At 38.3% G+C, this 23,705-nt stretch overlaps 1 protein-coding gene across 2 annotated transcripts in view; it reads right to left on the bottom strand.

Annotated features, from left to right (window-relative positions):
• Positions 1-65: 65 nt before the first annotated feature.
• LOC140529026 (SLAM family member 9-like) overlaps positions 66-23,705 on the bottom strand; it is a 39,602-nt gene continuing 15,962 nt past the window's right edge. The window contains exons 5-8 of one of the 2 annotated variants that reach the window (XM_072647420.1): positions 23,116-23,219; positions 18,265-18,330; positions 7,492-7,497; positions 66-314 (exon numbers count right to left, since the gene is read on the bottom strand). In XM_072647420.1, the coding sequence (XP_072503521.1) occupies positions 231-314; positions 7,492-7,497; positions 18,265-18,330; positions 23,116-23,219 (260 nt within the window). In that variant the 3' untranslated portion in view covers positions 66-230. Of the gene's footprint in view, positions 315-7,491; positions 7,498-16,012; positions 17,224-18,264; positions 18,331-23,115; positions 23,220-23,705 lie in introns of those variants that run through there. The other variant, XM_072647419.1, reaches the window with a different exon arrangement.

Raw genomic sequence — 23,705 nt, 5'->3', positions numbered from 1 at the left:
GTCAAAAGGCCATACCCAAAGACCTAGCAGGCCCTATGTGGCCTCCAGGCCACAGATTCCCCACCTCTACTCTAGGGGTCCAGACTCCATTCTAGGATGGGGTTCAGAGCCCAATCTACTGGTCCCACCCTTTGTACTGTTTTCTATAGCAGTTCTCCTTTTCATTTGTTTTCCTAGTGACTTTGTTTCGTTTGGTCTCCTTTTTCCCTTTCAGATTCTACAGTTCTTGCTCATTCGGTCTCCTCAGACTCTTCTTCCTTAGGGAGGGGGACTTTCTTCCTTGGATTCTTGGGTGTGCTGAGCATTGGACAAGTCTGATCGTGACACAGAGAGCATTCTGAGGAGGAGTGAGAAGACAGGAGCCCTATTGTAAGACACTGTGAAACACTTGAGTTTCTTGTCTTTGCCCAGTGGAAAGCTGCCAATCTGAGAACACAGCTCCCCTAGTTTCTCATCTCACTTAGAATCCCTATATCTGCAGAGATGGATTGGCTGCAGGGTGTTCCTGCATCTGATCCTGCTGTTGCTGAAGGTAGAAAATGTAATTTTACCTGAAACCTGAATATGAGATTGTGAAGAAATGATTGGCCATTTACTTCCTTTTCTCTTAAATTTCTTTCTTATTCTAAAGCTTGACAATCTCCAATAAACACGAGCATATTCATATACCAAAAAAAAAAGCAAAAAACAAAAAACAGAAAAAGAGGATTGTATGCGAAACTGAATTTCTGTTATATTGTGGTTCACTATCAAAAATAATGAGATGCAGGCTAGGAACCAACTTCAGGATAGTAGAGATGTTGGTATATACCTAATTTCTGCCATATTGGGCTGACATTCTTTAGAACACCCCAGAAAGACACACTCTCATTTCCCCCCACCCCCACCCTCACTCTGCCCTTTTAGCAATGAGAAGTCACTAGATAGTTTTAATTTCTGTGTTAGGAGGCACTAGAAGATGGGAAGGAAATAGTATTTATACAGCACCTAATATTTCCCAGGCACTGTGCCAAGCATTGTCCCCTCTTTGTAACATCATCTTCAATTATTTATTTTATTTTTAATTTATGGAATAAGACAAACATTTTCATAACATAATACAATAAAAAGATGACCACACATGAAACTATAAATCTATTATGCACAACTCACTGTTCCTTTCAAATACACAACAAAATTATTATGTAAATTTCTTGTTTTTTCTTCCCCCTTGCCCTAGAGATGACTAACATTAGACCCAAATAGGTATATATGTAAAATTATTCTACAAATCTTTCTCTTCATTGGTTCTTTCTCTGGATACAAATAGCATCATTCTTCATATGTCCTTTTATATAATTTGGGTATTTATAACAGACAAAATAACTCATTCATTCAAAGTTGTTCTTAAAACTATATTATTGTTACTGTATATGATGTTCTCCTGGTTCTGCTCATTTTGCTTTTCATTATTTTGTTCAAATCTTTCCATGGTTTTCTAAGATCATTGGGCTCATCATTTCTTATAGCACAGTAGTATTCCATCACAATCATATACCACAACTTGTTCGTCTTTTTCCCAATTCAGTTCCCGTTCACATTCAAAGTTATAATTACTATTCGTGAATTTCCCTCCATCTTATTTTTACTCACTACTTTCCTTCTCAGTTTCTCTTTTCACCCTCTTCCTGTTACCTTATCTTCTCCCCTTACCCTATTATTCCTTATTTTACACGTTCCTCTGAAAGTCCCTCCTTCATGATGTATTTACATCATATGATGTACCCACTTAAGGTGAATCAAGATACCCTTCAAAAAGTCCCTCCCTCACCCTCTCCCACAGTTTTCTCACCTCTCTAAAAGTTAAGAACACTTGTAAACTTCTTCAGATGTATAAGTTGTTTCTTCTTCGATGCAGATGAGATTTAGGTTCTAATATTACTGGCCCTCCACTCCCACCTGCTTCCTCTATATTAATTTTTCTTTTCATGTCCCATTTTTGAAATAATTTTTCCTTTCAATCTTTTTCTACCCAATTTGTTTTTAGAATCACCTCATCATACACAACTAAGCCGCAGCTTTTCTTTCAAACTACCTTTGTAATGATAACATTTTTAAGAATACTATTGATAGTAGTAATAACTAATAATTACTAACATTAATAACATTTTCATATATCATAAATACACAGTTTGACCTTAATCAGTGCCTTATAATTAGTCTTTAATGATTTCCTAATTTTTCTTTTGGATCTTTTATATCAAATTTTCCACTGAGTTCTGGTCTTTTTGTTACAAATACTTGAAAGTCTCTCAGTTCATCAAATAGCCATTTTTTTCCAGTTCAGGATGATGCTCAATTTTTCTGGATAAATTATTCTTAGTTGAAACCCCAGTTCCTTTGCTCCTTGAAATGTAAAGTCTTAAAATCTATAATCTTTTAGTATAGAAGCTGCTAGGTCTTGTGAAATTCTGACTGTTTTCCCACAGTATTTAAATTGCTTTTTTTCCTCTTGTTGTTTGGTTGGCTCTGATATTCCTGTAAGTTTTCTTCCTAGGATCTTTTCTCAGGTGGTGACTTCTGGATTCTTACTATTTCTACTTTGCCTTCTTGTTCTAGAACTTCCAGGCAATTTTCCTTAATAATTTCTTGAAATACTATATCCAGATTCTTTTTTTTTTGATCATAACTTTCAGGTAGTCCAACGATTCTTATATTGTCTCTCCTAGAGCTGTTCTCCAGATCAGTTGTTCAGATTCTCTCCTATTTTTTCTAGTTTTATTTTTTCTTGGGGTCTTATAAATGTCATTCAATTCAAATTGCCCAATTCTAGTTTTCAAGGAGCTATTTTTGTTTCTTCAGATTTTGTATCTCTTCTTCCAACTGGCTAACTTTCTTTTCATAATTTTCTTGGATTTCTTTTTCTAAAATTTCCTAGTTCTTTCTTATTTGATTTTTGAATTCCTTTTAATTTTCTTCCTTAAGATTTTGTATCTCTTTTTCCAACTGGTTAACTATCTTTTCATAATTTTCTTGAATTGTTATTTTTTCTAATCTTTCCTCATTTCTCTATTATTTGAATTTTGAATTCCTTTTGAAGTTCTTCCAAGATTTCTTTTTCAGCTTATGACCATTTGGTGGTACTCTTTAGGATAGAAGTTGCTTTTTTTTAAACCTCACAATCTTCCTCTGAATATGGCCCCAAATGTTCTTTTAAATCCAAGCAGCTCTCAAGGGTTGAGTTCTTTTTCCTTTGCTTACTCATTGTTATTTTTAATTTGTCTTATTTTATTTTTAACAGTTTAATATTATTATTATTAACAATTTTAACCCTGAGTTGTGGATAATGTTGTCCTAGACCTCAGATCCTCATTACTGTTGTTTTCTGAATTCTGTCTGGAGGCTCAATCTCTAGTTAGGACCTCCAACCATACTGTTCTTGCTGCCTGTGGTTACCACACTCACAGAGTATGTGTTCACACTTCCTGCCCCAAAACTACAGTTGGGGAAATCATAGCTAGGCCTGATTTCCAGAAACAGTAAGGGGGCCTTCGGTCTTTCTCAACTCAGTTCTGCTTTTCTTTAGATGAAAGTTTGTGAGGTACGAGTTCATAAAATTTCTTGTGACTTAGTCTGCTTCCCTCAGGACCTACTGTAGACCTCCACGTTGTCTAACGGCCCATCTCTGAAACCAAAACTGAAAGTTCCATAGTGTTCACCTGGAATGAGATTTTACTCCTTTGTTGTTTGTCACATCTCCTTACTCAGTGTCTTTTCAATAACCCCAGTACCTGAAATCCTCTCCCTCCTCACCTCAGCCTCTTAATTTCATTGACTTCCATCAAGACTGATCTCAAATCCCACCTTTCAAAAAATATTTATGTATTTACATGTATTCATGATCTGTTTCTCTACTGCCCTTCTTTTGATAACTACATTGATAACTACAACAAAAATGAAGAAGAAAACCCTCATTACAAACGTTCATGGTCCGGAAAATTTTGTTGGTTTTTATCTTTTTTTTTTTTTTCATTTTTGAAGTTTGCCATCTCTCTGTCAGGAAGTGAGTGGTATGTTTCATCTCCAGTCTTCTGGATCTGTGGTTTATTACTGCACTGATAGAGTTCTAAGTCTTCCAAAGTTGTTCTTCTCTCCAACATTGTTGTCATTATAAGCCACTGCTATACAAGTTCTTGGTTTGCTCTGCATCAGTTCAAAGGAGATCTTCCCAGTTCCTCTGAAACAGTCCATCTTGTAATTTCTTATGGCTCAATAGTAGTCGATTACAGTCTTATAGCACAATTTGTTTAGCCATTTCCCAATTTTGGGCTAGAATAAAAGGATCAGTCATAAATCTTTATTATACATGTAGGTCTTTTCCATCTTTCTTTGGTCTTTTTGATGTATAAACCTAGTAATGGCAGAGCTGGGTCACAGCATTTGCATAGTTTAGTAACTTTCAAATCCTACCTTCTCTGAGGGACCTTTCCCAGTCTCTCCTATTTTTACCTTCCATCTGCTCTCTCTCTATCTTATTTTTACATAGTTGTTTGTCTGTTGTCTCCCCTTTAAAGAGTACATGCTTTAACACAGAGCTTGGTACATAATAAGTGGTTAATAAATGGTTATTGACTTGCCTTGTTTTGGTGAACCCTAAGGACCCATTCTCAGAAAGTATTAAAATGCATAAACAAATAAAAAGGATTGCAAAGCAAACATTGAAATAAATATGTATTTTTCCCCATATAAGTTAATAGACTCCTTGAAATCTATGCACAGGGATGTCTGGTTGAGTCCTTGGTCTAAAGGAATACTGTACTGAACTATAAATAGCAGAACTAAAGTTATAAAACTAGCCCAGCCTACTCCATATCCCCTTTTTAAAACTCATATATCTGTGACGTTCAAGCCCAGATAGTCATTGTGCTATTTCCTTATTTTTACAATGTTTGGTTTTCAAATGGGTAATTTTGTTATTTCTCAGTAAATGCCCTTCTGTAATTTCTTTTAAGAATTTTAATCGTATGAGCAAATAAGAAATGAGAAGCAAAAGTGGAAGGGAGAAGTTTGGAGCACAAGACTTTTGTTTTTGTCAAAAATTAAAGTAAAAAGGGAAACAGAAAGACTTGGTTCTCTGATTCTATGAGACATAGAATGAGAGTACGTAATATATGGGATGTTTCCAAATGAAGTGTCAGGGTTCTGCACAAGTCCAGGTCTCTACCCCCTTGATATGGGAAATCTACATCAGAAAACCCAAGCTCCTCAGCCCAGAAATAATGAATCTTTTCACTTATTCACTTAGTCAGTCTATGACAAATATTGATATAAATAGACAGCTAACATTTAAATAGCCCTTTAAGGTTTTCATAGCAGTTCACATGAACTCATTATCTCAAAAAGAACTATGTGATTCCCCAAAGGTCTGGCAATCCTGTTTCATTCTGCGTCCAACTCTTTGTTGATTTCCAGGGTCGGTCCACTGAAGTATGGATTTTTAAAAAATAGTTAATATCATCAGAACATCCTGGTAGGGTAGGAAATCTCTAAGATAGTGGAGGCCTCCCAGATAGAATCAGTGGACTTACAATGTTGTTGAAAAAAATACAGTGAGGAGCCATCTATATTTACAGATTCCCATAGCTTTGTTTCTTTAACCTTTAATATTACTTTTTCTGAGATGATGTTTCCCCTGCATTCATATCCTATCTCCCTTTATGCATTGATAGGTCTAGAAATGGGTATGCAGGTAGGTCTGTATGCCTGATCTGAGGATACTGAAGGTATAGAATTGACTTTGTAAGTCATTACACAAGGGGCTAGCAGAAGTTGCCACTAAGGGGTTCTCTCCTCCACCCCTCTTCCCTCTCTCTTCTTGGCTCGTACCTCCCAATATTTCCCTCTCCTGATGACCCAGATACCATTCAGAATATTCAGCAGGAGGAGATGTTGTGAAAGCCCTTTCTGGCAGTATCTCCTTCCTCTTTCCCTGTTCTGGTTAGATGCTGAGTCCGACTGCCACACTTAGTGGGGAGGGAACATGTGATTTCCTCATGTCTCCAGGTTATTAATGTATCAGTGGCAAATGAGTTCACAGGAGTTGCATCTGTTTTGCATGGTGGGAAATAGTGGGTAATGTGGGAGAGGAACTCAGAATGATTCTTTTCCCCATTTATTTTTTTGCATGGATTACCTTCCAATTCCTTGTGAACTGCTTTGCAAGGAAGTTCATACATTGGAATGGAGGCTTGAACCATCTTTGCATAATTAATATTATCCAAATATTCTATTAAATCAGAGGTAGTTAGGGGTCCTAGAGTTGGGTTGTGTGTTTGGGCTTTATGTTTTAAAAATATAAACTCTAAGCATGTTTTAAAAATATAAATCTTTATAGCAAATTCCTGAGTCTACTTAAAGGGGAAAGAAGTTGGTCCAGGTTTGGGGAGGAAACCCAACAGTGGCCTAGGTTCTAATTAATACTTCTAAGTGGGGGGAGGTGGGGCACAGTTTTAAAGGACAAAAAGGTGCCTTTTGAAACTATGGAAAGACTATAAATAGGAAAGACGTGATATAGATCAAAAAATAATTCGGAGCATGGACAGAAATCATGAAAAAGGGCTAAGTCAAGGTGAGACATGATACAAAACAATAGATCAAAAGTCAGAAGCTATGGACACAATTCAGCCTAGTGATAGCACAGAAAGCATCTGGGGAGTCTTTCTTCCTCATACCATTGCCAAATGTAGTTTCTATTGTCCCAGCATCTCTTGTATATGTTCCCTTCTCTTCACTTACATAGCTTGATTTCTCTCCCTATCCCCCTCTTCCATTCAGGTCTTTGTCACCTCTCACTGAATAACTGAGATAACCTTCTTGCTAGTCTTCTGGACCTCAAATCTCTTCCTGTTTCAATTCATATTCTGCTCATCTGTACAATTAATTTTCCTAAAGTGTGGGTCTAGCCTTATCATCACCTTACTCAATGAACTCCAATGGTTCCCTTTTACCTCCAGGATCAAATATAAACTACACTGTTTTCCATTTAAGGTTCTTCACAATCTGAGGCCTTACTACTTTCCCAGCCTTATTAGGTTTTACTCCTCTCTATGGATGCTATGGTCCACCTACCCTGGCCTTAAACAGGATGGTGTATATCCTATCTCCTTGCCTTTGTACTGTCTTTTCCCTGTGCCTGGAATGCTCTGCCTCTTCATGTCTTCCTGTAAGCCACATCTAGACAGACCATGTAGACACAAATAACCTATATGTGCAAAATACAATTCCACAGTCCCCTTATACTAACGACTAGAGGACACACTCATAGTTCACATATGCATAGGCGACTCAAGAGATAAATGTTGAACTGGAAGTTGAGAAGAGCTAAGTTCAAGTCTATGTGCAGTTAGGTGGTGCAATGGATAGTGCACCTGGTCTAGAGTCAGGAAGACTTACCTTTGTGAGTTCAAATCTGTCCTCAGACACTAACTAGCTGTGTGACCCTGGGCAAGTCACTTCATCCTGTGTTCCTCAGTTTCCTCATCTATAAAATGAGAAGGAAATGGCAAACCACTCCAGTATCTCTGGCAAGAAAACCACAAATGGGGTCACAAAGAGTCAGACATGACTGAAAAACAATTCAACAACAAGTTAAATCTAGACTCAGATTCTTATCAGCTTTGTATGCCTGTTTTACTTTCTTTAACTTTAAATTGGCAATAATAATAGTACTTATTGCCTATGATTATTATGAGGCTAAAATGAAATAATATTTATAAAATGCTTTGCAGATCTTAAAATGCTATCATTATTGTTGCTGTTAAATGTGGATATGTCCAATGTCACTACTTCATCAAATAAACAGTAACTTATCAATAACATAGTTAGTAGTAGCCACAACCACAATGTAGTTTGTAATCCCAAAAGTTACAATATTTGATGATGGAAGAGAAAATTCTCATGAGGGAAAAAAATAAATAAAAAACCTGGACCAGAAAATAGATTCCAGTAAAGAAAACAGGAATTATGAGGCTGGATTTGACCTTAAGTCTTTCTGACTTCAGACTCTAGACTCAGCACTCTATCCACTGCATTACTTGGTGAAGTTAAAAGGCAATTGAACTCAGTTCTTCCTGACTCTATGCTCAGTGTTCTATCCACTGGGCCATTAGCTGATTAGAAAATGTTGTGTGTGCTTTAGCAGACCTCAAGCTCAATATAAGGAAATAGTGGGCAATAGTAACTTTTAAAAAGTTCATGATCTTGGGCTATATTAAGAGTGGCATAAATTACAGGAATAAGAAAGTGATAGCACTGCTTTATTCTGCATTGGCTAGATGACATCTGGAATACTGTTTAAGATAATTTAAGAAAGAAGGGGGAGGCAGAGCCAAGATGGTGGAGTAGAAGGATGAACCTGCAGTAGCTCTCCCCACCCATAGCCCATAAAATACCTGTAAAAATGACTCTAAACAAATTCTAGAGCAGCAGAAGTCACAAAATGACAGAATGAAAGATCTCCAGCTCAAGGCACCCTGGAAGGCTGACAGGAAAAGTGTATCATACCATGCTTGCAATGGAGGAGAGCCTGACCTTGGCAGGGCAGTGCAGCACTGACAGGACTAGAGCATGCTTCAGGGTGCCACATCATGGGCGGCACCTGCAGTTCCCAGATTTCTCAACCCACAGATGCCAAAGACAGCTTCAAAGGTCAGTGAGAAAGCTCTTTCACCTGGGTGAAAAGAGAACAAGGTTTGGCCCTGGCCCCAGGGCAGCAGTGGTAGCTGAGGCAGTAGCATCCATTTTAGGAGCCCTTGACTTAAGGACCCTGGGGGGAATCAAGTGGCTAATCTGGGTCTCAGCCCTGAGTGGCAGTCCTGGGGTGAGGAAGAGTGCTGACATGGTGGAACTGGTGGAGGCTTTACAAAGGGAATTCTATTCACAGAGCCTGGGCAGAAAAGCTTGTGGTTGCTTCCAGAGCACAGGTCAGGAGAGGAGTCCCTTGACTGTACCACCTTGAGTAACTAACAACTTACAGGTCCCTAGAATACACCCTCCACTTGACAAAGAACTCAAGAGTCAAATAGCTGGCTGGGAAAATGCCCAAAAAAGGGAAAAAAATAAGACTACAGAAGTTTACTTTCTTGGTGAACAGGTATTGTCTTACAACCTTTTGGAGGAGGAAGGATAAGGCATACCACCAGAGGAAGACATAAAAGTCAAGGCTTCTCTATCCAGAACCTCCAAAAAAATATGCAATGGTCTCAGGCTATGGAAGAGCTCAAAAATGATTTTGAAAATCAAGTAAGAGAGGTGGAGGAAAATTGGGAAGAGAAATAAGAGTGATGCAAGAAAATCATGAAAAGTGAGTCAACCACTTGCTAAAGGAGACCCAAAAAAATGTTGAAGAAAATAACACCTTTAAAAATAGACTAATCCAAATGGGAAAAGAGGTCCAAAAAGCCAATGAGGAGAAGAATGCTTTAAAAAAACAGAATTAGCCAAATGGAAAAGGAGGTTCAAAAGTTCACTGAAGAAAATAGCTATTTAAAAATTAGAATGGAGCAGCTGGAAGCTAATGACTTTTTGAGAAACCAAGAAATTACAAAACAAAACCAAAAGAATGAAAAAAATAAAAGACAATGTGAAATATCTCATTGGAAAAACAATTGATTTGGAAAATAGATCCAAGAGAGACAATTTAAAAATTATGGGACTACCTGAAAGCCATGATCAAAAAAGGAGCCTAGACATCATCTTTCATGAAATTATCAAGGAAAACTGTCCTGATATTCTAGAACCAGAGGGTAAAATAAATATTGAAAGAATTCGCCAATCACCTCCTGAAAGAGATCCAAAAAGACAAAACTCCAAGGAATATTGTAGCCAAATTCCAGAGTTCCCAGGTCAAGGAGAAAATACTGCAAGTAGCCAGGAAAAAACAATTAGAATATTGTGGAAATACAATCAGAATAACACAAGATCTGGCAGCTTCTACATTAAAGGATCAAAGGAGTTGTAATATGATACTCCAGAAATCAAAGGAACCAGGATTAAAACCAAGAATCACCTACCCAGCAAAACTGAGTATAATACTTCAGGGGAAAAAAAGATCATTCAATGAAACAGACAACTTTCAAGTATTCTTGATGAAAAGACCAGAGCTGAATAGAAAATTTGACTTTCAAGCAAAAGAATCAAGAGAAGCATGAAAAGGTAAACAGGAAAGAGAAATCATAAGGGGCTTACTAAAGTTAAATTGTTTGCATTCCTACATGGAAAGGTAATATTTGTAACTCTTGAAACTTTTCTCAACATTTGAGTAGTTGAAGGGATTATACATACCCACGCACATACACACACACACACACACACACACACACACAGAGAGAGAGAGAGAGAGAGAGAGAGAGACAAAGGGACAGAGAGACAGAGACAGAGAGACAGAGAAGCAGAGATATAGAGGGGACAGGGTCAGTTAAATAGGAAGGAATGATATCTAAAAAAATAAAATTAAGGGGTGAGAGGAATATATTGGGAAGAGAAAGGGAGAAATGGAATGGAATTTGCCTCAAGAAAGAGGCAAATTATCTCTCATAAAAGAGGCAAGAAAAAGCTTTTTCAATGGAGTGGAAAAGGGAGGAGGTGAGAGGGAAAAAGTGAAGCCTACTCTCATCAGATTTGTCTTAAGAAGGCAATAATATGCACACTCAATTTGGTATTAAAATCTATCTTACACTACAGGAAAGTAGGTGAGAAGGGGATAAATGGGGGGGGGTGATAGAACAGAGGAAAATGGGAGGAGGGAGTAACTAGAAGCAAACACTTTTGGGGATGGACAAGGTCAAAAGAGAGAACAGAATAAATGCGGGGCAGGATAAGATGGAGGGAAATATAGTTAGTGTTTCAAAACATGACTATCATGGAAGTCTTTTGCATAGCTACACATGTATATCCTATATTGAATTGCTTGCCTTCTCAGTGGGGATGGATAGGGAGGAAGGAAGGGAGACAAGTTGAAACTCAAAGTTTTAGGAACAAATATTGAGAACTCTTTTTGCATGCAACTGGGAAATAAGAAATACAAGTAATGGGGGATAGAAATCTATCTTGCCCTACAAGAAAAGAGAGAAGATGGGGATAAAGGAAAGGAGGGGTGTGATAGAAAGGAGGGCAGATTGGGGGAAGGGGTAATCAGAATGCACAGTGTCTTGGAGTGAGGTGGGGAGAGATGGGGAGAAAATTTGGAACTCAAAACCTTGTGGAAATGAATGTCGAAAACTAAAAATAAATAAACTTTAAAAATTAAAAAAAAGATGGTTTAAGAAAGATGTTGCTAAGCTGGCAAGCATAGAGAGGATGGAAATCAGGATGGTGAAGGCCTCAAGTTAATGTCATATGAACATCATTTGAAGGAATTGGGCATGTTTAACCTGGGAAAAGAAAAGGGTTGGAGGGGAAGAAGAAGGGAATGTTGTGTTCAAGTATTTGAAGGACTATCACCTGAAAGAAGGATCTGACTTGTTCCTTTTTGGTCCCAGAGACAAAAACTAGGAACAAAGGATGAAAGGTGCAAAAAGGTAAATTTAGTCTTGCATTATAGAAAACAAACAAACAACTTCCTAACAATTATCTAAAAGTAACTGGTGTGGACTTGAAATTTTCTGATGATACATTGGGAGAGATAGCTAACACTTAGATGACAGAATCCTAAAGTCAGTGTATTAAAAGATCTTAATAGTCTAAGGCATTGATTGGATTGAATATATAAAGATTAAATTTAACAAGGATACATATAATATCCAAATTGGAGCTCCAAAACTCAACTTCACAAGTACAAAATGGGAAAGGCATGGTAAGTAAGTAGCACTTGAAAAAATAAGAACAAGTTGTCATTTTAGGGTCTTGCAAACTCTATTTGTCATCAATGAAATATGATTGCTACAAAACCTAATGTGATTAGAGGCTGGATTAGTAAAAGAATATTTTCCAGAACAAAGAACTTGATAATCCCACCATACCATGCCTGTTCACATCAGCTCTGGAGAATTCTATTGGATTCTGAGAACCATATTTTGGATAGGATGTCAACAAGATAGAATGTGTTGGAAGAAGGAACCTGGGATTGAAATGAGATTTTTAAAAAAGGTGTAGGATAATGATCAGTAGGAAAATCTAGGGATGTTCTTCCTAGAGAGCAGAAGATTTAGGAGAAAATGATAACTGTCTACAAATATTTGAAGGATTGTCCTTTTGTAAAAAGGATTCAACTTATTTTGCTTGGGTCCAGACAGCAGAACTTGGAGAAGGTAGAAGAAGTTTCAAAGAAGCAGATTTTAACTTGACAGAAGAGAAAATTTTCTTCTGTCTGAAATTGGAATGGGCTGCTTTAGATGGCTACAGAAGTCTTATATCGGTCAGTGCCTCCCCACAGTGTGGAGACTACCTAAGGTTTTTTGAATCTATGCCAATGTTGTTACTCTTACTGAGTCATTTTAGCATCCAACTCTTTGTGACCTCATTTAAGATTTTTTTTTGGCAAAGACACTGGAGTGGTTTGCTGCTTCCTTCTCCTGCTCATTTTACAGATGAAGAACTGAGGCAAGTAGGGTTAAATGACCTACCTAGGATCACATAGCTAGTAAGTGAATGAATCTTCCTGACTCTAGGCCTGGGACTCTACTCATCAGGCCACTTAGCTGTGCAATAGAATGCAATTAATCAACCAATAAACATTCATGAAGCATTTGCTATGTGCCTAGAGATGTACTTGACTCTGGAGATAAAAACATCGTAGTCCTTGCCCTTGGAAAACTTACAAACCAGCTTGGGGAGCTACCTATACAAGATATGTGTACACAGAATAGGTACAAGTTGATTTTGCCAGGGAATGCTCCAGCTGGGGATGAAGAAAGGTTTTATGTAGTAGGTGGCCCTTGAGCTGAGACTTGAAAGAGATGAAGGAGTGCATTCCAGGCATGGTAGATAGACAGATACCCAGCACAGTGGATAGAGATAGAGTACTGGACTCGGAGTCAGGAAGACTGCTGTTCAAATCCTGACTCAGACACTTACTAGCTGTGTAACTATGGGCAAATCACTTAACCTGTATCCCTTAGATCCCTCATTTGTAAAATAGGGATAATAATAAAAGCACCTACCTCCTAGGTTGGTAAAGTCTCTTTCAGACATTAAAGTACTGCGTAAATACAAGAGATAATAATGATGATAAATAATGAAGGACCTTAAAAGGATAAGTTTGATTGGACTATAGTATATATGGTAGGGCATAATAGGTATGTAACAAAACTTGAAAGGCTGGGGTCAGGTGGAGAAGAATTTTAAATGTCAAACAGAACAGTTTATATTTGATTCTAAAGGTAATTGGAAGCCACTGGACTTTATTGAGCAGAGTAATATAACAACACAGAAGAGTTGGGGGACCTGGAGGGCTGAGCTGCTTAATCTTTCCTGCTAAGGGTGCTCTAGCTCTAGACCCACCTGAGTAGACTAGCTCCACTCCTAGGAAAGTCTAGTCCCTGAAGAGAGGTCTGGCTATTTCCCCTTAGCCCTCTGGCTCCTTAAACGTCTCCCTCCCCACCCCCTGCTCTAAAACTCCAGTAAAAACAATCTGAAGTTTAGGTCTGGCTCATATCTAGGGCCTCCTTTCTAGAATGTTCTCTTCTTTGTACCAGTCTATCATTCCATCATCAATTATTTCAGTACCTATTTCCCTGCAGGCCCATGGACATTGAATTTGTTGTTTTAAAAAATATTTTTGCAATTCTAGCTTAAGGTGATATGTTAAAATTGTCTTTGTTTCCTTTTTTCTGAGTTTTGGGGAATTTGAGAATTGCTTCACGTGGTTATTAGTTGGTATTTTTTGTTCCTTTAAAAATTCTTTCCAAATTCAATGCTTTTTCACTAAAGTTTGTGTTCTTCTTGTAACCATGCAGTTTACCCAGTGTGGGAAAGACACTTTACACTCCCCCTCTCCCCTGCAAATGACAGAAAATGACCTCAAATGGCAAATTCGTATGTGACGCCTCTTTCTGCCAAGTCTTTGGTTTGGGGTGTTTGCAGGGGAGGTAGGTGTCTGTGGGGGAGGTTAAGTGTCTATGCCTTCTATGTTGCTCCTTTTGACTGTTGTTAAAATTGGTGATGAGAAGCAACTCTCTTCCTTGATGAAATATATTCATTCCTATGCCCTAAAACTTAAAGAAACAGCTCCTGACCCCCTAATACTTCTGTTTTCTCACTGGTAAAACAAACAAGATGATTAATCTTTATTCATTTACCTACCACCCCCTTCTCTTCATCTAACCTGGAAAAGACTCACGACGCCCAAGAGGAAAGACCACCCCCACCTCTCCTTCCTGATTCTCAACTCTTTCCTTCCACCATGAGATAAACTCTCCTTTGCCAACCCCTTTCATTCTCTAAGAGGGAGTTCAATTTTTCCTTCCATAACGTAACTTGAAAGAGTTCTCTGGCCCTCTCCACTACACATGTATTTTTGAGAGGCACAATTTCCATTATGTTTCCCTTAAGTTTTTACACCAATTCTTCTTTTCCTCTAAACACTCTTTACTTTAGGGACCACACCTATCATTGGCGCTTCCCTTCCCTTCTTTCAACCTCCATGCTCCCTCTCTTCCTTGAACATCATGTTTTCCCCTCACTCAAGGGGATTTTTTCCTTTGTCAGCTCCATATTAAGCACCTTTCTCTATTTTTAGGATCTTCCCCCTCCTCACTACATTTATGGATCTGTATGTGCTTAGCAATAATACTTTCTCCTTTTTTCTACCCTGCTCTGCTCACTTGGGTGAGGGTGACCCACATTTCCTGGTCTCTTTAATGAAGGAAATCTTTATTCTTTTCTTTCTGTCTGATTCTCCTTCCCTCCTTCCCTCTCTGTAAAATAGAGCAGATGGGAAAGCAGGTCTGGGATGCTGAAGAAGAAGGGCAGTTAGGTGGCACAGCGGAGAGAGCATTGGACCTGGAGTAAGGAAGGCCTGAGTTCAAATCCAGTCTCAGACATTCACTAGCTGTGTGGTCCTGAACAAATCACTTAACCCTGTTTCCTCAGTTTCTCATCTGTAAAATGAGCTGGAGAAAGAAATGGCAAACCACAGCGGTATCTTTGCTAAGTGGGATTATGAAGAGTTAGGCAGGACTGAAATGACTGAACAACAGCAAAAAAAGAGAAAAAATCTGAAGATTAAGCTCAAGTTGGATACCAGTTACTTAAATGAAAACCATGTTATTTCTGATGTTCTGCAAATTTTTGTAATCTTAGAAATCTCTCTTCACTGTCTTGAAGACTATATTCAAGAATCACACTATTCAGGAAATCAATACCCACCCTTTTCTACACAGAGAAAGTTGGAGTTCAAAAATTGTATCCTTGAACTCCCCTGTCAGGCTAAGTGTAATGCAATATTTACTGCTGCCATGACCTTCTGCTGTAAGTTGACATTGCTGTTCCTGGAGTATTTGAAGAAGAATCAACAAAGGTAAAGGCAAAAGCAAAGAGTCTTAGAGAGCAAAACATCCAGAGGATAAGATCAACTTTTATCAGCCGTGAGTATAGGAGATTCCTCCGAAGCCATTCACCTATCGGGAGTTACCTCTGTCCTAAATTTGTCACTAAAGAATATCCCCAAGGCCTCTTATCTCATTGGTTTCACTGGGGAACTACTTAAATTGACTAGGGACTCTCCTTGAGCCACTCCTCCCCCTTATACTAAAATGCATTTGTGTCCTTAAAATCTTCCTGGTGAGACTTATTCCCTCAAGATTCTTTCTCAGTCAAAGATATCGCTAAACTGGCCAAAGTCCTGGAAATCTTAGTCTCAGACATTTTACAGTAATGATTTTACAGTTGAGAGAACTGAGGCAGAGATAGCCCTTGTTCATTGCTGGGGAGGTTGATGTAGGGACAAAAACCTTCCCCTCATTTTGTTCCTGGGGATCTTGGGTTACTGTTTGGTAGCTAGCACACCCATAACAAAAAACAAAGTAGTATAAAAGAGTGAACCTAGATTCTTGATTTTCCTTTATTATCTATACATGAATATCCAAATTCACCAAAATGAGTTTACATGTACATATGTATAAATCTATGTATATGTATGTATGCATGTGATGAGTGCCATTTATGTTAGATGGCACATCAAAGGGAAGGGAAGCAGGAGACAAGATTTAGGTCACTGGGACAAAATACCATGACTGGAATTGCAAGGAAAGGGGGTTTTCAGTTGAGTCGGAGAAAATTAAGGCACTGGTGCAGGAAGGACAAGAAGTTGGGGATTGGTAGTTGGTCCTACCCTGACCCCTTTCTACTTGCCCTTCCCCTTTCTATATCTTCAGAATATGTAGTTATATAGTGAGGACTGTCTCTATATAGAGCATACATTATATGACTTGAAGGACAGCAGAATAGACATCTCTAGGCTCTTCTCCCCCATTTACCCACGAAGAGAGGCTTTAATTTCTGCCATTAGGGCAAGCAGGAGGTTGCAACTAGAAGGTTGGCCCCTCTGTTCTTCTCAGAGAGAGGGGGTACTGGGCTGGAATTACATCTACTTCCTTAGATATGATTGATCTAGGGGATGTGGTTCAATGTCGGGATCCAAGTGACAGAGGGATATCAGCGGTGAATACAAGATGCTTGGGTAGCTAGGTGGTGCAGTGGATACAGCATCAGTGTAGGAGTCAGGAGGACCTGAGTTCAAATCTCACCTCAGACACTTGACATTCACTAGTTGTGTGACCTTGAGCAAGCCACTTAACCCCAATTGCCTCATCCTGGGTCATCTCCAGTCATCCTGAGGAATATCTGGTCACTGGATTCAGATGGCTCTGGAGGAGAAGTGAGGCTGGTGACCTGCACAGCCCTCCCTCACTCAAAACAAAGTCAAGTGCAAGCCATGTCCTCATTTCTCTGATGGCAAGGTCTTCTTCAGCAAGGAAGGATGAACACACAGGATGCTTGTATTGCCTAAAGAACTACATGATTGCTTGCTAATTTGCCATAGATTTTCTTCGTTCACACATATCATGCTCACAAGTGGCTATGTTGTCCTAATGAATCTAAAATCCTGCGTGAACAGCATTAACACCTTAAGGATCCTTGACACTTTCAGAGGCTGGTTTAGAACTATTTTGCTGTTTAGATGACACTAACAAAGTTCAGTGTTCCTGGAGACTTTGGGTTCTTTTCAACTGTGTCAGACTGACCCATCTGTAAAAAGGACACAAGCAGGGCTGTTATCAAGTTCGAGTGAGATAATGGACGTAAATCACTTTGCAAACACCAAAGTACTACATAGATGACAGTGACTATTATTGGTTCTAGGCTCCAGTCCCCAGGACTTCTGTCTGAAAATGACTTCATACGAAACTCCTGCAAAGTTCAAGCAATATTTATGGAGCACAGTACATGTGTAAGAACCAGACCATTGGTGGGAGAGAGTTTATGGACATGTGTGTCCAATTTGCATTATTAGCACTTTCTCACGCTTAGACAATCAACAACACATATGTGTGCATGCATATACATGTGTGTACACACGTGTGGTTATATGTGTGTGTGTGTGTGTGTATTTGTAAGTGGCTGATTTTGAGGAGTAAATCCTGGCAGTGAAAACTTCACCATGTTTCTGTAAGTTGGTTAAAACTGGCTGCAGGACATAGCTCCTGACATAAATATAGAAATGTATGGATCATCTTTCAAAGTTTTCTCTACTATTCCCTTTCCCCACAGCCTTGGACAGAACCTCACCATCACAGACATATTGGGACACTATCTTACGTTTTAAAAGTCTCCCACACGTAAGATTCCCCAACCTGCTTCACTTGGCTATTCTCATAGTTGAACAATCTTCGGAAATCCTGGTCAATGTCTTGCTAATTAAAATCCCAGGAGCCTGTCCTCTCTCTCTTTGCTTATACTGTTGCCTATCCTTGGAATGAATGCTGCTCCCTCTATTTGCCTGTTAAATTCTTACTAAGGCTTTAAAGTCCAATTCCAACGTGACTTCACGTAGGAAGCCTGCACTGAATTTCCCCAGTTGCTAGCAACTTTCTCCTGTCCCATATCAGCTAGTGTTTTGTTTTATACTTACCAGCTTTCTACTACAATTCACTCTTCATAAGGGCAGGTACTGTGTCTCACCCATAAAAAATATGTCTAAGGGAATTGGTTGTTTCTCAGAGAGCTCAAAAAAGGGCAACTAAGACTTGAGACGGAGAAGGAACAAAGAATTAAGGAAAAATTTCTTACATTTGTAGTACTCTGCAACATGTCATAAACTGTATTCAGTGCTTCCAATTTCTTTGGGGTATTTTTCTGTAAAAAAACAGAGTTATAACTCAGAAATATGTGCGGTCAGGAAAAGGGAACAAACTTCTACTAGGTACAAAGTGCTTTTACAGATATCTCACTCCTCACAACAACCTTGCAGGGAAGTACTATAATTATCCTGATTTTACAGTTGAGAGAACTGAGGCAAACAGAGATTAAGTGACTTGCCTAAAGTCATACAGCTAAGAAATATATGAGGTTGGATTTGAACTCAGGTCTTCTTGACCTCAGGCCTAGAGCTCTAGTTACCATACCACCTAGCTGCTCCAGAAAGGAAGGAAACAGGTGAATATTGGTACGATATCTATTTGTTGGTAAAAACTTTTGGGTCTAAGTAAAGTTTAAGGGATATCATAGAATTGCCAGGAGCCACCATCTTGATGTTGTTTTTCTAAAACTACTCCTATTCAAAAAAATTTCAGGAAAACAAATTATGTGCAAGAGTAACTTAACTTGAACACATGAGAAAAGATAAACAGTTGCAAAAGCTAAAAAAACTCAACAATCACACATATCAGAGAAGTTAATAAATAACATCTGTCGATCTAAAAGTTTGGTTAAAGGAGGCAAACAGGTTAGGTGAAATATTTATTCCCTTAAAGCTAGCAGATACATGATCATGAAGATAGAAGGAAACTCTGACTGACTGAAAAAAGAATGACCAGGCTTAAATCTGTTTTAGGACAATCCCAGGATGCCTGTGTCCCTCAGATTTATGGTCTCTATATGTGTTTAACCTTACTATGAAAAAGGAATTTTCTTAATTGAATAGGTGGTAAATATAGTAAGATAAGAGAGTTGACAAAGTGTCCATTGAAATTATGACCCAGGATATCTGTGTTTTCTTTATGATTAACATGCCACAACATAGTACATGTGCACAAAATATTAAAATACGAAAAAGTTTCATTATTCAAGATAGTGTCTCGGTTTAAGAGTCTCATGAAGAATGCTCTTAAGTCAGACCCATCTGGCCTTGTTGACGTAGGAAGAGGTATTCTCTGAGTTTACTCAGAAAACAAAGAAGCTGTTTGATTAATTCAGGCTTTGACCTTTATTAGTGTCCAAAAATGATATTAAATGATTGTCACATAATAAAAGATAAGTAGAGCTCCCTGCAGTGTCCACAAACTCCACTGGGATTTAGGTACTAGATAAACAGCACACTAAATACAAGTAAACTCTCAAGATTGTGCTTCAGGGTCAAGATTCTGAAATGTTTACCCAGTTCCTCCTTGACTTTGACGTGATGTCTACCCTTCCTCCCCAAATATTGATTCTTCTCATCCAGGACAAAGAAATAGAAGTAGAAAAGGAGTAAAGAATGGTTAGTGGGGGCAGCAGGAAGTGCAGGGTGCAACACAGACCTGGTTAGAAGGCAAAATAGCTTCTCTTCCTGACAGAAAGGGTACTGGAAACCCAGTTGGGGCCAATATTCTCCCAAAGTGAATGAGCTGAAATTGCTTAACTTTGCAACTTGTGCAGCTGTGGATGTAGAAGGATCAAAGAATGAGAAAGAAAGTTAGACAAGTAAGTGGCAACACAAGAGAAAGACTGGAAATCCAGAAGGTCTTGCTAGAAAGCCTAAGTAAAAACCTAACTCACAAGCAGATTAAATCAAGACCCACGAAGACTAAAGGAAGAATGAATAAAAAATTAGAAAGAGGACAAAAACACTATGAAAATGTATTATACCATGAAGAAAAAAATAAACCAAAACTTTCTGGTCAAACATAAAATTATGCGAACTCTCCATAGACAGTGGCAAGAAACTCTACAATGGTTTAAAAAAATCATAAAAATTTCAGATAAAAATATTAGGAATAAAATTGTATCAAAAATCAGAGCTCTAAAATAAAAAATTTAAAAACCGCAGATATTATGGTACAGAACTTAAAAGAAATGTGAAACATTGACTAGCCCATGAGAGTTCTCCCCTTGTGACCATGCCTAGAATGCTTGACCTTATGCAGTCCTCCACGTGGACTTTGGAACAACAACGTGCATTCTGTTTCCTCTATGCTTACCACATGGTAAATGTAAGACTTTGTGAGTGACTACTGATGCAGAACTAAACATGCTTACAAAAACTCCCATTGCAGCAGCTCAGTCCCTTTATTCTCTAACAGATGTCAATTGAGACATCAGTCAACAAATATTTACTAAGTGCTAACCTTTTACCAGATTCAGTGCTAAGCACCAAGGATACAAAGTAAGGCAAAAGTGAATCTCTGACTTTGAGGAGTTCATAATCAAATGAAGGAAGACAACACATAAAAAAGAAACTGAAAGGAAGGTGGGAGGTATCCAACTGGGTAATCCCTTAAATGGAGGATCTCAGAGAAGCTCTCCATGATCCACCCACCACCATTTGAAATTATAGGCAAGGAAGGGTCCCTGGGATAAGGGAGTGAGTTATATGGCACTCTTGGTGGGAAAGAGTTCTGGGTTTTCTCATCTTGTCTCAAGGAAGCCCTGAAAATCCTCTTTCATGTTGGTGATCCAAGGAAGACATGATGTAAGGCCCTGGATGGAATAAAAAGCCTTCCTGCCTTCCTTCCTTCTTCCTTCCTTCCTTCCTTCCTTCCTTCCTTCCTTCCTTCCTTCCTTCCTTCCTTCCTTTCTTCCTTCCTTCCTTCCTTCTTTCCTTCCTTCCTTCCTTCTTCCCTTCCTTCCTTCCTTCCTTCCTTCCTTCCTTCCTTCCTTCCTTCCTTCCTTCTTGTCCAGGTCAACATGTGGCCAGTAAACCCAGCTCTTTTCCTCTCTCCATTGTATCTATTCTTTCTTGCTCTTAGTTGAAAAGTATTGCATATTGAACAAACTAAGCAATAATCTTGGGAACTTCAAAAGGTTGGGAGAGCACCAGGAGTTCAGGACCCAGAAGCCATGACAGAGTTTGACAATAGACAAGTATAATGAGTAAAGACCCATCAGACCCAGCACAGCAGTAGTTTTATGGCAGCCAAGAGGGAGTCGCTCTTTGTGATGTCATACCTAAATTCTAGTGCACTGGATAGAGCATCAGCCCTGCAATCAGGAGAAATGGAGTTTAAGTCCAGTCTCAGAAACTTATTAATTGTGTGACCCTGGGCAAGTCACTTAATCCTGATTGCTCAAAGAGAAATAAAGTGGGAGTTACAATCATACTATCAGACAAGGCAAATTGAAAATTCATGATACCAAAATAGAGATAAATATGAAACTGCATTATATCTGCTTAGGGCAATGAAACAATGATGACATTATACACATGTGCATTCATAAAGGGTTAACTGGCCCACAAGAAGATATAGATGGTAATATAAAAATTTTAGAAGGCTTTCATATTCTTCTTTTGGAGCTGAATAAATCTAACAAGATTAACAATAAATAAAGTCCTTGAGCAAACTGTTAGGGAAGTTAGATGAAAAAGATTTGCCTTCTGAGTGGTAACATTAAATAGTATTTTCAGCACCATACTTTACCTTTATAAGATAAACCAAATGATAAAGAACATAAAATTATAAGAGCAGAGTTAATTAATGAATCTTTATAGACTATAAAACTATAAAAATAGTAATATAGAGAGCAGAAACAAAAAAATATAGCCCTAAAAAGAGATTTGATCATGATATTATGAATAATGAGTATATAAAAGAACATAAAAGCAGTCTCTGGGGAAAAAATTCATATCTCAAAACAAATGTTAACAGAATAAAAAGAGAAAATTTACAAACAGATTATACAATTTTTAAAAACTAGGAAATCAACAAACACATCTATAAGTCATAGCCCCTTCAACAGTATATTATTGTCTTAATTTTTCCATATCACCTTCAACATTTGTAATTTCCCCTTTCTGTCATATTAGCCAATCTAATATTGGAGACAATATTTCTGAATTGCACTGTATATTATGATAAGCTAAAAATGTATAAGTGACCAAAATTTCAAAACTGGGACTGGGATCGACGGGAGGAATGTGATTACTTGGAAGTGGAGGATTTCTTTTAGGGGATGAGGACACATCAGATTAGACACATAGGCAATTATCATGACACTTGCCCCACCCTACTCCTTTTTAAATGGTTTAATACTGATAATATTTAATATAGATTTTGGACTTTAATAAGGGCCAAAACTTGAATTAAGAAGAATGTGGACCTAATAGTCTCCTGTGTTATCTTAAGTAAACTCAGAGAATGCCTTTTGGTGTCAGCAAAGTAAATGGGCTGACTTGGTAACTTCCTTACCAGACCCTTCTCCTGGCATTTTAGTGATAAGGAAAAAAAAAAAACGCAGACGTCCTGGGTTGTAATTTCAATTGAAACTTTGTTAAAGATACCCTTTCCTGTGTCAGCAGGATGCCTGCCCTCAGAGTGGTGGGATTTTCTCCTTATCTTATGTCACAGAGGCATATGCTACAGTGAGGAAATTCACACAGCTTGGAATCATAAAACTCAATTGATACTATTTTGTTAATTGTCTTGTCTTACTAAATTTATGATTTGTTCAACGAAGAGAGTTTCCTTATCATAGCAAAATGTACAAAACCCAGAAGATTTCTGTACCCTACAGCCAGTTTTGATCCTGGCACCCCTAGCGCTATGTAACCGTTATTTTTATGAGGAATTATTTAATTAATTAAATCATAAAATGTATGCATTCAGCCTGTTGTCTTCTCTTTAACCAAGTTTTCAGGTCAACAATACCAAATGTCAACCTCACATAAACAAAGATTTCACATGGAGAAAAGTCCAGGTTCTGGGGAGGAAATGAGAAAGAACTTACTTTGGGATTTGAAACTGTGGCATACACTGTATTTTCTGCAGCGCTAAGACCAAGGTTAGGAATTGAGTCATAAGTAGTACACGTCTGGTCTCCTGCATCAGCCTCTGCAACCCAGTGAGAAAAGACAGGTTTAGAATTCATGATACCAATCCATCTGTCATCCCCCTCACCCTGTGCTACCACCTATGATTTTGCAGGCAGGAGCAAGAGTTTAGTCGTTAGATGCTACCAGGAGCAAATCACCTTGTATTTTAAGGATCTACTAATATAAAGATATATGAATTTATTTTAGAATGTCACATCACTGGTTAGCCCCTAAAGATATCCCCAGGGTGAACCCTTTAGCCATCTGCGACCATCTAAGAGATGCAGAAGCTACATACTCATAATCAGATAAAATCTTGAAAATCATAGAAGAAAATAACAACATAGAAAACAAAAGTATCTATGATAAACAAAAAGATTCACCAGAATATTTTCTGGAGGATGTTGCAGTGCAGCTGCTTAAAAAAGGCAGGTCTTAGGAGGCAAGACAATAAAGGGGAGAGAAAAGGAATAAAGGAGAAAGAGGATGGAAGGAGAAAGAGAGA

The sequence above is a fragment of the Notamacropus eugenii genome, chromosome 2 (assembly GCF_028372415.1).
Source record: "Notamacropus eugenii isolate mMacEug1 chromosome 2, mMacEug1.pri_v2, whole genome shotgun sequence".
NCBI lineage: Eukaryota > Metazoa > Chordata > Mammalia > Diprotodontia > Macropodidae > Notamacropus > Notamacropus eugenii.
Note: the sequence above shows the minus strand (reverse complement) of the source record. Positions and strands in the feature narration are given on the sequence as shown.